The sequence below is a fragment of the Zerene cesonia genome, chromosome 16, assembly GCF_012273895.1.
Source record: "Zerene cesonia ecotype Mississippi chromosome 16, Zerene_cesonia_1.1, whole genome shotgun sequence".
Classification (NCBI taxonomy): domain Eukaryota; kingdom Metazoa; phylum Arthropoda; class Insecta; order Lepidoptera; family Pieridae; genus Zerene; species Zerene cesonia.
The window spans coordinates 109,943-123,568 of record NC_052117.1 but is presented as its reverse complement, the minus strand read 5'-3'; the positions used below and the strand labels follow the sequence as shown (position 1 = coordinate 123,568).

The 13,626-nt window shown below is 31.9% G+C and overlaps 2 protein-coding genes across 2 annotated transcripts; both read left to right on the top strand.

Annotated features, from left to right (window-relative positions):
• The first annotated feature begins 2,339 nt into the window (after window positions 1-2,339).
• On the top strand, window positions 2,340-3,411 carry LOC119832830 (neuropeptide-like protein 29). Its single transcript, XM_038356616.1, has 2 exons — window positions 2,340-2,492; window positions 2,967-3,411. Exons 1-2 carry the CDS (start codon window positions 2,481-2,483, stop codon window positions 3,294-3,296), a joined length of 342 nt encoding a protein of 113 aa, XP_038212544.1. The 5' UTR covers window positions 2,340-2,480; the 3' UTR covers window positions 3,297-3,411.
• Window positions 3,412-6,911: 3,500 nt separating this feature from the next.
• LOC119832942 (DNA translocase FtsK-like) lies at window positions 6,912-9,892 on the top strand. Its single transcript, XM_038356773.1, has 3 exons — window positions 6,912-6,985; window positions 7,493-7,708; window positions 9,349-9,892. The coding sequence occupies exons 1-3, from the start codon at window positions 6,974-6,976 to the stop codon at window positions 9,640-9,642; spliced, it is 522 nt and encodes a 173-aa protein (XP_038212701.1). The 5' UTR covers window positions 6,912-6,973; the 3' UTR covers window positions 9,643-9,892.
• The last annotated feature ends 3,734 nt before the right edge of the window (window positions 9,893-13,626 follow it).

Here is a 13,626-nt window from a genome sequence, read left to right as displayed (position 1 = left end):
TTGTTTGTGAGGCCTGATCTTGTTCTGTGAAAAGTGAATTGTGTTAATTATAGACTAAATTTTGGTGTAGGAATAATGTGAATGTTGTAGTGAGAAATTACTTATTTGCTAATACTGTAGGTTAAAGCTTCACCCACTTATAATAATACAGGTCAATAATAATGAGTGTATCCTCGTTGTTCTTATTCATTTTTGTTTAAATAAAATAAACAAACAAACAAGTGGTATTTTAAATATTGCCTAGTCAATCTCTAGTCAAATATAAAATGACGTACGAAATGCACCGAATTTATTGCAGCGGGAAGTTCTTGTTCAAATTACCAAGTAGTTCTATAAAAAAGCCTTTAAAACAAAGTACAAATGACAAAAAAGTAAATATTATCAAACTTATAAATATTTTTCTTTGACAACACATACACAATTACTATTTTCTTTATACATATAATATACAACATTATTTTTATTTTCACATGAACTGCATAAAAATAATAGGTGTAAATCGCACTGAAGTTTTATTGCTACATAAATATATTTATAAGTTAAACCTGTATTCGAAACCTTTGTAAAGTTGATAGATTATATCACAAACGGATAAATATGGTATACAACACGATTCGGCGTCCACCTTAGGTTCACATTCGAATTGATATTAACTGCTTGACCTCGATTGTTAACTAAAATATAACATATTCTATAGCATTTTTTATAATAAATATTATTACGTTCACTCCAATTCAATAAGCTTCATTCACATAAAATTATGAAACACAAGCTTTTTAGAGTCTTTCAAGATTCTATAATAAGTAGAAAATGTAATTTTGATTTAAACTATTTGTACAGGATGTCCGATCTTGATTGGAAGTTGGCTACTACGCAGGAAACGAATTATATTACATGAGTGGTAGCTCAAACCTCGTACCCTTTTACTATTTCTAAGGTACCTAACCTTACATAATCCGAAAATCCCTAAGAGAGAATTTCTAAAACTGTTCAAAAAATATTTTATTCAAGCCGGGACTTTGGGAAACAAACAATACAATTATTCTTATATATTATAGACATATACCATACATATATCAGCAAAGTTTCCACTAAAAAATTAAATACTTTAAATATAAAGACATATTCAGTCACATACGGAATATAAAGGATACAAAAAAAAAAACATAGAAATCACATGCATGAGTACAGTTTAAATTTAGAAATCAAAATTATAATTAATTGTTTTTCGAATTTTGTTTTTGTATGTTTTTAAGCTTTCAGAAAAAATATCAAGGTCGCTGAAATTATTATTATAATTTTTACAAACACGATATAAATATGTATTTCCAGCGAAATTTGATTTAAAATTAGGTAATGCGAAAAGAGCTTTGTCACGAGAGCATATACGGGGGCATCGTAAAAGTAATTTGCTTAAAAGGAAGGGAGAATCAACGCCATCATTAAATATCCTGTGTAAATATACCTGATCCCTTTCATGCCGACGGTTTATTAAAGGAAGTATCTCTGGAATCGGATCTCTCTGTTTAGCTCCTCTATAATACGTCATAACATCTCTTTACATGCCAATTTCAGCACGATCCGTGCAGTGGTTTGTGCTGTACTTTGATAGATCACTATATCAGTAAGTTACCTTTGAGTTATATACAATATTTAGATTATTGTCTACTCGTATTGCTTATAATCTTAATGAGGAATATTGGGTTTGCATTGATGCAGTTGCAAGAATATTACAGAAGAGATATCTTAAACAAAATTTGGGCGTATGTTTACTTTGAATTAAATGAATAAGAACCTTATTGCTTGTGTTTAACAATAAATGGAAAATTCTCTTCTGTAAAAAGAGCACCGACGTCCCTGGGGTGAGGTTCCTCTCCAAATTCATAAAGGGGACCAAATTACAAAAAATTTGCTATCAAGCACGAAAAGAATCACGGCAATCGGCTGTAAACCCGAGATAATACAGTCGAATTGAGACCTTCCTACTTTTTTGGGGACATTAAAAATTTCAGCTTACGAGAAACGAACCAATGTAACCAATATGGCCTAGATTTTCATCAATAGCCCCACCGTCATCATCTCATTAATGATGGTTACAAATATTTGTTTTATAACATTTTTAGAACAGTGTAGGCATATTATAAATTGATATTATCCCTAAAACATCAGTTGAATTTACGAATAACTATTTATTGTATAATAAATTAAAGAGATGTGAAATTGGGATATTGCTTCAATTATTTCTTGTTAATTACTAGTTATCAGTATATTTTAAAGTATGTTAATGGACCACACATTTTTGCAAATGACAAATTATTGAGATCAGAAAGGTTTTACTCAATTTCGCCAATCATTGATCAACTTGAGGGGGGTTAGGTCCGCTTAGGGCGCATATATAAGCACTAGATCCCGCAGAAACTGGCGTCTGTTAGGAATCTAGCGCACTTGTACGACGCAGTTTTATAAACTTTACATTAAAAATGAAAGCATTCGTGAGTATTTTTTTTTTATATTAAATTGAATTATAAAAGACTAGATACCAAACTATAATCTTTGTAAACGTAATTTTTTTTATATTTTAAGTACTTATAACCTCGGTCTCTTTCATAAAATTATTACCCACTTATAAATATCAAAGAAATACTACGTAATAATAAAAAAAATACTGTTTTCATTTTGGTTTTACATTACAATAGGGAGTTTCTGGGATACTCTTTTGTAGACTTTCTCTATGCATAGCTTAAAGTTTTAAAATCTTTAACTGAGATAGTTTATTTATTATATATAATACGTCCAGTTTAAACTTGTATTGACTGATCGGAAGCGAGTAATGTCATAGTTAATGTGAAATTCCGCGTCAAACATAATGTATAATGTGTTCTAAAGTTAACCCTAACGGCTTGTGTCACTAAAAAGTATCGGAGTCATGACAACCGGTACTTATACAACATTAACTTGACCTCCAGGTGATTGTACTCCTGCTCGTGGCTGCCGTCTACGGCGCAGAGGAGAAGAAGGAGAAGCGCGGCCTGCTCGGTCTCGGGTACGGCGGACTCGGCCACGGGCTGTACGGGGGGCACGGACTCGGCCTGTACGGGGGCCACGGGCTCGGTCTCTACGGGGGCCACAGCGTCGGCATCGCCGCGCCCATCGTCAGCCACAGCGTAGCTCTCCCAGCGCCAATCATAAGCCATAGCATCGCCGCCCCAGTCATCGATCATGGCCTATACGGACATGGTCTGTATGGCCACGGACTCGGTGCTCCCCTCCTGGGACTCGGCCACGGCTGGCATTAGGGCCTACGCCCCCATAATAAAAACCATCGCGTCAGCGAGCGAAAGGGTACAAGGTTACCACTTGAGTGCCAAATTAGTATTGTGAGTTAAGTTCAATAAATTTATTAAAATTAAACGCATTTTATTTATGTTATTCACTACATACGCCCGATAAATTGTTTACGTGAATAAAAAATATTGTTAAATACGTGAGTTTTTTGCAATTTATTCATATTGAGTAAAATAAAAAACGGCTTTCACCCGTATAGTGTATGCTGCAAGTATTTGATTTCCTAATGGCGTTATCTTTGACCATATCACTTTAGGTATCAGTGGCAAATATTTCCACATTGACCAATCAAAGGACCAAAAGGCGACGCCGCTCGCCGCAGCGTTCAATTTCAAAAGCGCAATTATTTCACAAACGGAAGTGGTGTTGCAATACCTTCCTGTCATTTATTTACAATTTATTTCAACTATTCACTATTTTGCCGCATTTAACATTAATTTTATAATTACCGGTTATCAATACGAATATTTATATTTATTATATACACCTTTTGGTTACATATGTTATGTACGGTTGTTTATCCTATTTATATTTTAGTCAATATAGCAGTTAAACACAATTCAAACGTAGCTTTATTAACACAATACAGTTTATGTCAACACTTGACGTCTAATTCAAACTAAAAAATAATCTAGATTAATTTAATCGATGTATATATAGATGGTAGGTTCAAGTTAATATAAATCTTTTATATTATTAAGCGTACAACATATTTTTAAACATAACAGTGGAAAATTTTAAAATATGAATTATTCCAATATAAATTGAAGGTTGCAAAGTTTTGTACCGCAATATTAATAATGGAGCAAGTGTAACAAGTTAGCTGTTAGGGTTAAGAATCTCAATTTAAGATACCCCAGAGACCAGTCGTATGAAAATAGTGTATAAAATATTTTCTCTACGATACCAGACTAATAGGTACTAGTATTTAAAAAAATCTTCATTAATGTTTACATGTTTAATGTTACAATCCTTACATTAAAAACTTTACTTGAAAAACAATTGTTAGCATCGGGCAGTTTCTTTAACGAGTCTTTCACCACCATCAGTACAACTCTGTGGAAACCAAAGTTGTATAAAATAATTCTATTAATAATGTAGAGGTGTCTTTTTATTAGAATCTTTCAAATTACTCTATGAAAATTATTGTTTTGCAAACCAATTACAATCCTGTTCTGCCATAAAGCATAATCTTACACTTTACCGTTAACCCTGTACACTTGTACATTTGTTCTCTGTACCTGATCTAGAATGATCTACTTATCCACAGACAGAGCACTCTTACATAACTAAATATATTAGTCATATAATTTATAGAAAACAATTTAGAACCTGCGCTAGTCTTTTCATGATTACTTTATATCTAACTCTGTGAACAATGATATTTACAGCATGACCATTGCACATGAATCCGCTTTATCTCTTAAAAGAAATTAAAATCATTGAGGCCAATATAAAAAAAGATGTGATGCTTTTTTTTTATGTCATAGCGGACAGCTGAGCTGGTGGTTCGCCTGATGTAAAGCGATCACCACCGCCCATAAACATTCGCAAAGGATGTTTTATTATGTCTACAAAGACTCAACAAATAATAGAAAAATTCTCAATTACAAAATCGTAAATTATAATTCCCATTAGAGTCAAACATCACGTCTATCGCCTAAACATATTGACAACATTTTGTTATGTATGATGATATTGTATGTTATGATCATAGAGTTATTATCAATCATAATTTAAGAAGTCGTAATAAGAATAAAAGCCACAAAACACATAAAATTGTATCATTTCACTAATCAATATATGTCAAAGGGCGCCTCCGTAGCCAACCGACCTACTACATCCTGGTAGTGAAGTCATCTCATTAAACTAAATAATATACATATATAATTACCATATTATTTGATTAACAACATTCCAATACTACTCAAATATATTCTAAGATACGTATTCTGAGTTATGCCATTAGGTGATATTTGAAAATTTTTAACGAATTTCTTTTTAAAAATAATGTATTATATATATATATATATATATATATATATATATATATATATATATATATATATATATATATATATATATATATATATATATATATATATATATAAAGAGCCAACGACCGGGCTCAGTGGCGTGTCATGAGAGAGGCCTATGTCCAGCAGTGGACATCAAAAGGCTGATAATGATGGTGATGATGATATATATAATGTAACGTCTTTACGTTCAACATATATAATAATCGATCAATAATAACAAACCTAATAATCAATTTAAAGGATTAAGGATTTATTGTAGAGCGACAAAAGTAATATATAACACTAAACCTGTTAGTGTAACTTAGTCACAAAAATGTTAAAAATGTAACTTATGAACTTGTGGAAGTCGGTGACCTTTTTATTAAAAAGTTTGTTAAATTCTATTTCATATTTACATAATACGAAATCCTGTTCGAGATTCATATGTATAAAACCATCAGATATATTTCCACCATAGAAACAGTGTTTAATATGTGACAAATTTATCTTTATTGATAAACCTATTCATTTCAGTCTTATCACTTGATAAAGTGATGTAGTACCTTATCCATTAATATTTAATTCGAGTCACAAATATTTACAATAATTACAAATTTGGCAACTTTATATACAGAATGAACTAACAATTTTGCCCTTTTTTATCAGGGACCTTTTTAACCTAACCTGACCTAAAAGCCTAACTACATAAAATACATAATATGATTTTGTGAAGAGGCTGGATAAGCAAGACAAAAGGATGATATATACATAGATTTACGTAGAATTACGGTCTTAAGCTAATTTTTAATAGATTGAAAGCATAAGGTACGATCCAGCACAAGGACAGGTGTGTGAAAACTCATAAACCGGTCAATAAACTTCAATTGAATCCAGTCCCGCGGACACAGTATTGATTTACTAGTTAACCGCAAAGCCTACGTATCGATTATTTTAAAGAAGCTTACGTAATTGCAACACATATCCAATGGACTTGATATACCTAGAGGTAAATGCCATATGAGTATGAATGCATTAATGGACATTTATTAAAAGCTATTTTATATTTCTAGAATAAAACAATTTAAGTGATTGTATTTTAAAAATTTATGTTCTTTAGTACATACTATTTTTTCTTAAAACTAATTCACTGACGTCTTAGTGTAAGAGTGTTAGGATTTGTAATTGCAAACTTTTCTTTCAAAATACCAAATTATTCATTCAACTGATTAAAATTACTGATAAAAATGGAAACCGATATAATTTATCGGTTTCCATTGTTTGAGAACTCATTAAATACAATAAACCCATTATTAAAACGATTCAACTTTGAAAATGGTATAAATTGCAAATATATAAATATTTTGACCAGAAAAAAAGGTCGGCAACACTATGTTTGCGGGTTTTCTTATTATTACGGGTTTTTAATACCCAACGGCTCTCCGAGCCGAATATTCATCGTCCGAATTATATAACTAACATGGAATCCTGTTCACGGTATTTATGGCCTATAAATAATGTCCTGTGCTATCTATATATACGATGAGAACCATTTCGTCATCTCATTGCTCGTGGTCGGGTCACGGTGAGAGTACCAGCTGGAAATTAGCAAAATGAAGTATCTGGTAAGTTGCTCTAATAATGTCGTAGGATTCATATTCTTTCATTAATACACGTAGAAATAGCTGGTATCAGCTCAATTTATTGTTTAGCGTTTTGTTTTAATTCGTTGTTTTTAAAATACATTAAAATCAAATAAATTTTTAAAAATTATATTCAAATTCGAGCAAAAGTTGAGGCGTTGTATTTAATAGCAATTAGCATTTGAATTTCTTTCTGATATCAAAATTTTGTTTTTAAATGTGTTTAATCGTAAGCAATATCATAGCAAAGTTTACGCGTACCGATTTAGCCCTGAAAAACAAATAAGGATCAGCAATTCATCATCACCAAATCATTTACAATAAATTTTATTATTATTATTATATATATGAAATTATAATGAAAATTCTAGCCGAGTCTTCTCGGTGGCGAAATTTCGAGTCAGCGGTAGTTAAAAAAAATTACCATTGCGTTTTTGAGTAAAAGTTTGAGTTTGGAACGCAAAAAATAACTGTATAATATAATTCCAGATCATTCTTGCCATCATCGGCGCTGCGGTCGCCGGCCCAGTTCGCCCCAAGCGCAGCTACGGCCACTACGAGCCCAACCTGCTGCACTCCAGCTCCCTGCAGTCCAACTCGCTGCAGCAGACCCAGTACCAGTCCACCTCGCTCCAGCAGCACACCTACCAACCTTACCAGGCCCAGCTGATTAGCCAACCCAGCTATAATGTGCAACCCGTATCGGTAAGGCATCATTTGCTTTATTGACAATTAGGATTATTTGAAAGAATATTAAGAGACCATTTTAGCATTGAAGAAAAGGAAGCCTTGAAGATAAATGTTATGACACTGACAATGTATTCATTTTGTGTATACCAATACCATTTTAATTGCAGTTTGCAATAATATCTGTGTTTATACATTCAACAGCGTTATTTTGGTACATTATCAAAACATAACCTCACAGTTTCTAACTAAGTAGCTTATTTCTCTTGAAAATAACTAATTCACCGTGACTTCCAATCTCATCTAACATTTACATACAAAATTTTATGAGCCAATACTATTTTGTTGTTGACTTAGTGTTACTTGAATGTCCAGTTTTAAAGACATAATTTGCATTAATTAAATAAAACCGGCCAAGAGCGAGCCGATATATCAATAATTATACTCCGTATAGTCAAATAATAGTTCATATAAAAATAATCGGCTTAAGATATCAGATATAAGATAAAATAAACTAACTACATAATGTCACTACATTATTCAGATTACTAATAGTTACTAGGTTATAATTTTTCAGAAGAATATTAATATACAGGACAAATATATAAATATAATTTATTAACAATTTTATACTGGTCTTGAAATATACGTTATCTGAAAAAATTTGTTCATACAGAGTGGAAAAAAGGACATTTATTTATAAAGTTTTCACTAAGGAATTCTAAAATCATACAAATGAGTAGAAAAACCCAGTAATATTCAATCTGCGCACACGTTTATATCTATATTTATTACCCGTTTAATTATTTACGATTATTTTGAAATATATTATCATTAGTTTGAATTCATATGGTTTAGTTCCAAGCCGTGTCTTTATTTTTCATACAAAAATCGGCTTTCACAATGAAATTATGTTTAGCTTATTGTAGTCAATTATATACAAGTTCAAATAGTTAATATTTATTTAAATAAACGTCACAGTTTGTATTCCACACGAAACTTAAGAGTATACAACGAAATAATAAAACCGCATTTTTCTGGCTTATCTAATATATTAGTTGATCAGATTCAATAATCGGATCAGATCGTAATTGGTAAAAGCTTATAAAGACTTAGATTATTTTGGATTGTATATTGTATTAGAAAATTAAATCAAAAAATTTTTAGCAGAATTTAATATTGTTATCTACGCGAGCAGTCGAATTACCTTTAAATGAAACAAAGATGCCGACTTATATCCGCTTATCATAAAAACCAGCTTTATAAATTAAAGCGGTTTTAATTTATTCATTTTATAATTTCCGATGCCTTATATAGAGATTTTTAAATTCATACTAATAGCTATTTGTATAATTTGCTTTTAAAAGAGGAAGTACAAGAAATTCTTATCAGTATTTCTATGTTAATTTAACCTTTGGGACTAAAATACGATTATTTAAGGTTGCGAAAATTGTTTTCATAGAAGCTTAGTTTGATAGATGTTGTCCCATTGTCCTGATCAAAAGCTGAATTTTTACATCCAGAAATACGATACGTAAACAACCTTCTCGTTTTTTAAAGTATTATAGTGAAGCGTTATAATATCTGTGGAATTACTCTGACCACCAAATAATCATGTTTTATTTCAACAAGTATATTAATTTGTATTCTCCTCCTAGTGGCAACCCCAACAAACCTATGTGAGCCAGCCCAAGGTATACACCGTACCTCAGCAATACGCCGTCCAGCAGCCAATCTATGAGCAGCCCATCCAGACCGTGCAACACATCCAACCAGTCGTGCAGAACATCCAGCCAGTGTACTCTACCGTCCAGGAATACAGACCCATCCAACAATACAGACCTGTCCAGGAATACAGGCCTATCCAACAGTACCAAACTGTTCAACCAATCCAATCCTACGCGGTGCCTTCCTACAACAACAACGGGTGGTCTAGCGACCCCTGGTGCTAATTTTAAAACGTAATTAACTTGTATTCGTTTGTTATGTTTTGTCCTGTGTTTCCTTATGTGAAGCTATTTAAGAAAGATCGTGACAGAACATAAATACCACGGATTTAAGTTTGTTGTAACTTTTAATGTTTTGTAAAGACTCGAAAGCAATAAAGTACTCCAAAATACTCATAATATAAGAAATATACGGGTGTAAAACTAAATGAAGACGTACAAATCATAGACATTAGAATTAAAGAAATTATGTAATAAAGCTCTGTTTTATTTTGATTCAAATTCCTAAATGATTTAATGCGTCTACGAGACCAACTAAATACAAATCCGATATAAGTTTGGACTTAAAAAATAAACAATCAATGCTAATTTATCACCTACGTGGGTAGGTAGGTATCTTATTACGTGATGTTAAGCATTTTATTGGCAAATTGAGGTACACGTTTTAATTCTTGTTAATATTAAGTTTTGGCCAGTCATGTGTATTTCGTATTCGCAATCTTATAATTTATACTTTATAGATTTCGCTTCATGTTGGGTATTTTATAGTTTAAGTTTTCCAATACTCGTTTATTGACGGCGTAATCTAAAATGATTCATTTAGGATCCTTGATACATAAGTGACCGTCTGTCTTTGATATGCCAAGGATCAAAATAATCAAAAAGTGATTAAATGAAATCTAGCTCCAGAATTATGCAAGATTGTTACTAAGAGGGATTAAACATTCCTTCATTAACTTGACACAGACTGCACTCACCACTTGAAGATCACAGCACAACTCCAGAAGTTTGGTGGATATTTAAATAATTGATGTCTTAGGATAGCATCATATACCAGGGCCTCTCTTGTCTTCGCTCTTAACGAAGCCACTAATTTAAGACCACTCATTGATACATATTATTTATAAGCTACGAAGTGAAAAATATATAATATTCGCGTAAAATCATAAGTGGAAAATTCTCATGATATTTCGCTATAGTCTCTACTAATTTGTTAGGATAACTTGATACGTGCATTAATATACCAAAGGTCGGATTAGGGCTGACAGATTCATACATAAATAGGTTTTAGAAATACAGGACGTTGCATTACAGAGAGATTATAATGACGTATAGAATGATATTTACTGTTCATTTTGTTTAATCTTGCATTCATTTGGAGAAATTTGGGTTTTATGATAATAAATGCGAAATTATTTATGTTTGTTTGTTCTTCTTTTATCTGGCAATTGAGCGATTTTATGATATAATTTGTGTCTCGAAATAGGAATCTGATCACGGGGCGAAGCCGCGCACAGAAAGCCATTAATTAAAACGTTTTGGAGTTTAATTATCAAAAGCACTTTATCTGAGAAATTTTGAAAGAATAGAAAAAATTTGATCACGAGGCAGGATTTTTTCTATTCTTTCAAAATTTCTCATTTATAAAGCATTTCAATGCTATAAAACTAAAAATTAAAAGCACTTTATCTTCTGTATTTATAGAAGAGACAGACATCTTCTTTTGTAAATATTTCTTTGGCTTAAAATGTTCATCCCTAGTTTATTGAACCTATCGGTTCAAGTACTCGCTTACATATTCCCAATACTACGCTACAACTCAAGGTCCTCAAGATATGCCTATACTATCCTATATGTATCTACTGGATCTTCAAATTCCTGTATACCAACTTGTTTTCGATTTATGTTTCTGAAAATGAGGCCAATAATGCAATTTTCGAATTTATAGTTTCCAGCTTTAGTTTAGTTTTTGTTTCGTCTTTAATTTTTATCATATTTCATACTAGCTGCGCCCCAGGGTTTCACCCGCGTAACTCCGTATCCCCTAGGAATATCGGGATAAAGTTGCTTATATGTTATTGCAGTTGTCCAGATGTCTACGTACCAAATTTCATTGCAATCGGTTCTGTAGTCTTTGTGTGAAAGAGCAACAAACACACACACATACTTACAAACTTTCGCATTTATAATATTCGTAGGATTAGTAGGATTATCCTAATTCTCATAATACTTTAGATGCAAAAGTAGCAGATAGCTGGACACCTTTATTTAATTTAATTTTAAGAATTGGTCAATGTACTATTATAGACGTGCGTTTATAAATGTTTTTTGCACTTATAAATACTGTTTAAATCCACAAAAATGAAACAATATGTAACAATAAGTGTTGTAATTATAGGAACGAACCTTTTAGACGATGCGTCAGCTATTATATATATTTATAAAGTAATCAAATTTATTTATAGAATATCACACCATCAATTTGTCAACTCTCAATTAATTATGCGTCTTTGTTGTCTCTAACATAATATTAATCCATTTATCATCACATAAAGATATTCAATGAAATAGCGTAAATCCTAATTGAGTACTAATTATCGAGATAATCATTAAATAAACGTTGCAATCAATACACGGATCTTTTGGGATTTTTATAAGATACTGTAGTTTTCTGCGAGCATATTCGCAAAAAATTATCATGGAAATGATAATTTTGTTAAATATAAAAAGTCATATCATATAAACGATCCGTTGCGACTTGCAAGACATGTAAGACTTTCACATATACGAGTATAATAGTCGTAGGACAAAATTATTGTCAAATTAGCTGCGCCGCTGCGTAAATCTGTAACCCGTAGAAATAACGGGATAAAGAGTTGCATATGTTGCAAATTTCATTGCAATCGGTTCAGTAGTTTTTGCGTGAAATAGTAACAAACATACATACACATACATCCATCCTCGTAAAATTTTGGCATTTATAATATTAGTAGGATAGGATAGAATAGGTGAACATACTGATCTTCTCTGATTTAATTCAGAACATCATCGCAATGATTTTTTTTTATATGTCATAGCGGGTATGCCGGTAGTTCGCCTGATGGGAAGCGATCTTCATCTCCCCACTCATCGCATGAAACTTAATAGCATGCTATTATGAGAAATTTTGAAAGAATAAAAAAAAATTTGATCACGAGGCGGGATTCGAACCCGCATTTTTTGTCAAACCGTAGCAACGCCTAGCCTTTCGGCTACCCGTGATCCCTTGATCCCGTGATTGATCAAATTTTTTTCTATTCTTTCAAAATTTCTTATTTATAAAGCATTTCAATGCTATAAAACTAAAAATTTAATTTAAGCATGATTATTTAAAATATTAACAAACCCAATGAAACTGAATGGATTATAATATCAGAGGTCATCTACCGTTGATAAACAGACTAATAGTTTCATTGATATCTTAGGAACAAATCAAAATTTTACATTTTGTTGTGTGGTATGATTATGATAGTTGAGTACGATTCGGTACTAATTGTATGTGTTTAATAAAATATTGCATTTGCATTCACTCACAGAACCAATTAAAGGATAAATAAAGTTAATTTAAAACGATAAATTAATCTAATAGCTTAAACATCTGTTCGTTAAAGATTAATATAATAATAAAGCGTTGAAGTTAAGCTCAATCAATCAATATATCGCCTTAATAAGCATCTGCCTTGTTTTACGGCAAGGTTTGATTACACTTATTGCAGTCGCTACGATTATTAACGCATTAAACTTTATTGTTTGTCCTCATAAAAAGGTTGTGAACCTACAGCCTCCAGATCCGTGAAGAATTGTTAATCAATAATTTTGATTGGAGTCAACTACATCTAGGGAAATTTAGATCTAGGGATTTCAAAACCTAGTTGGATCGATTTGGCTTCGGAGTACCAGATAGCTGAAGCTGTAAACAGTAGAACCGTGGGTAGTTAAGGGTATCGATGGTGTCAGTACACCGCCCAGTACGCTGTAAAACATATCATTCTCCATTTATACAGTTTAAAATTAATGCTCAAACCTCTTTCTACCAGTGCGAAATTTAGAGTGACACTAGGGTCTAACCTGTAACGTGCTATGTAGGTTACATTGGTGTACATTACTTGAATGTTCATTGCTTATTTACCGACTTCTACATTAGAGATGTGATTCGAATATTTGAAACCC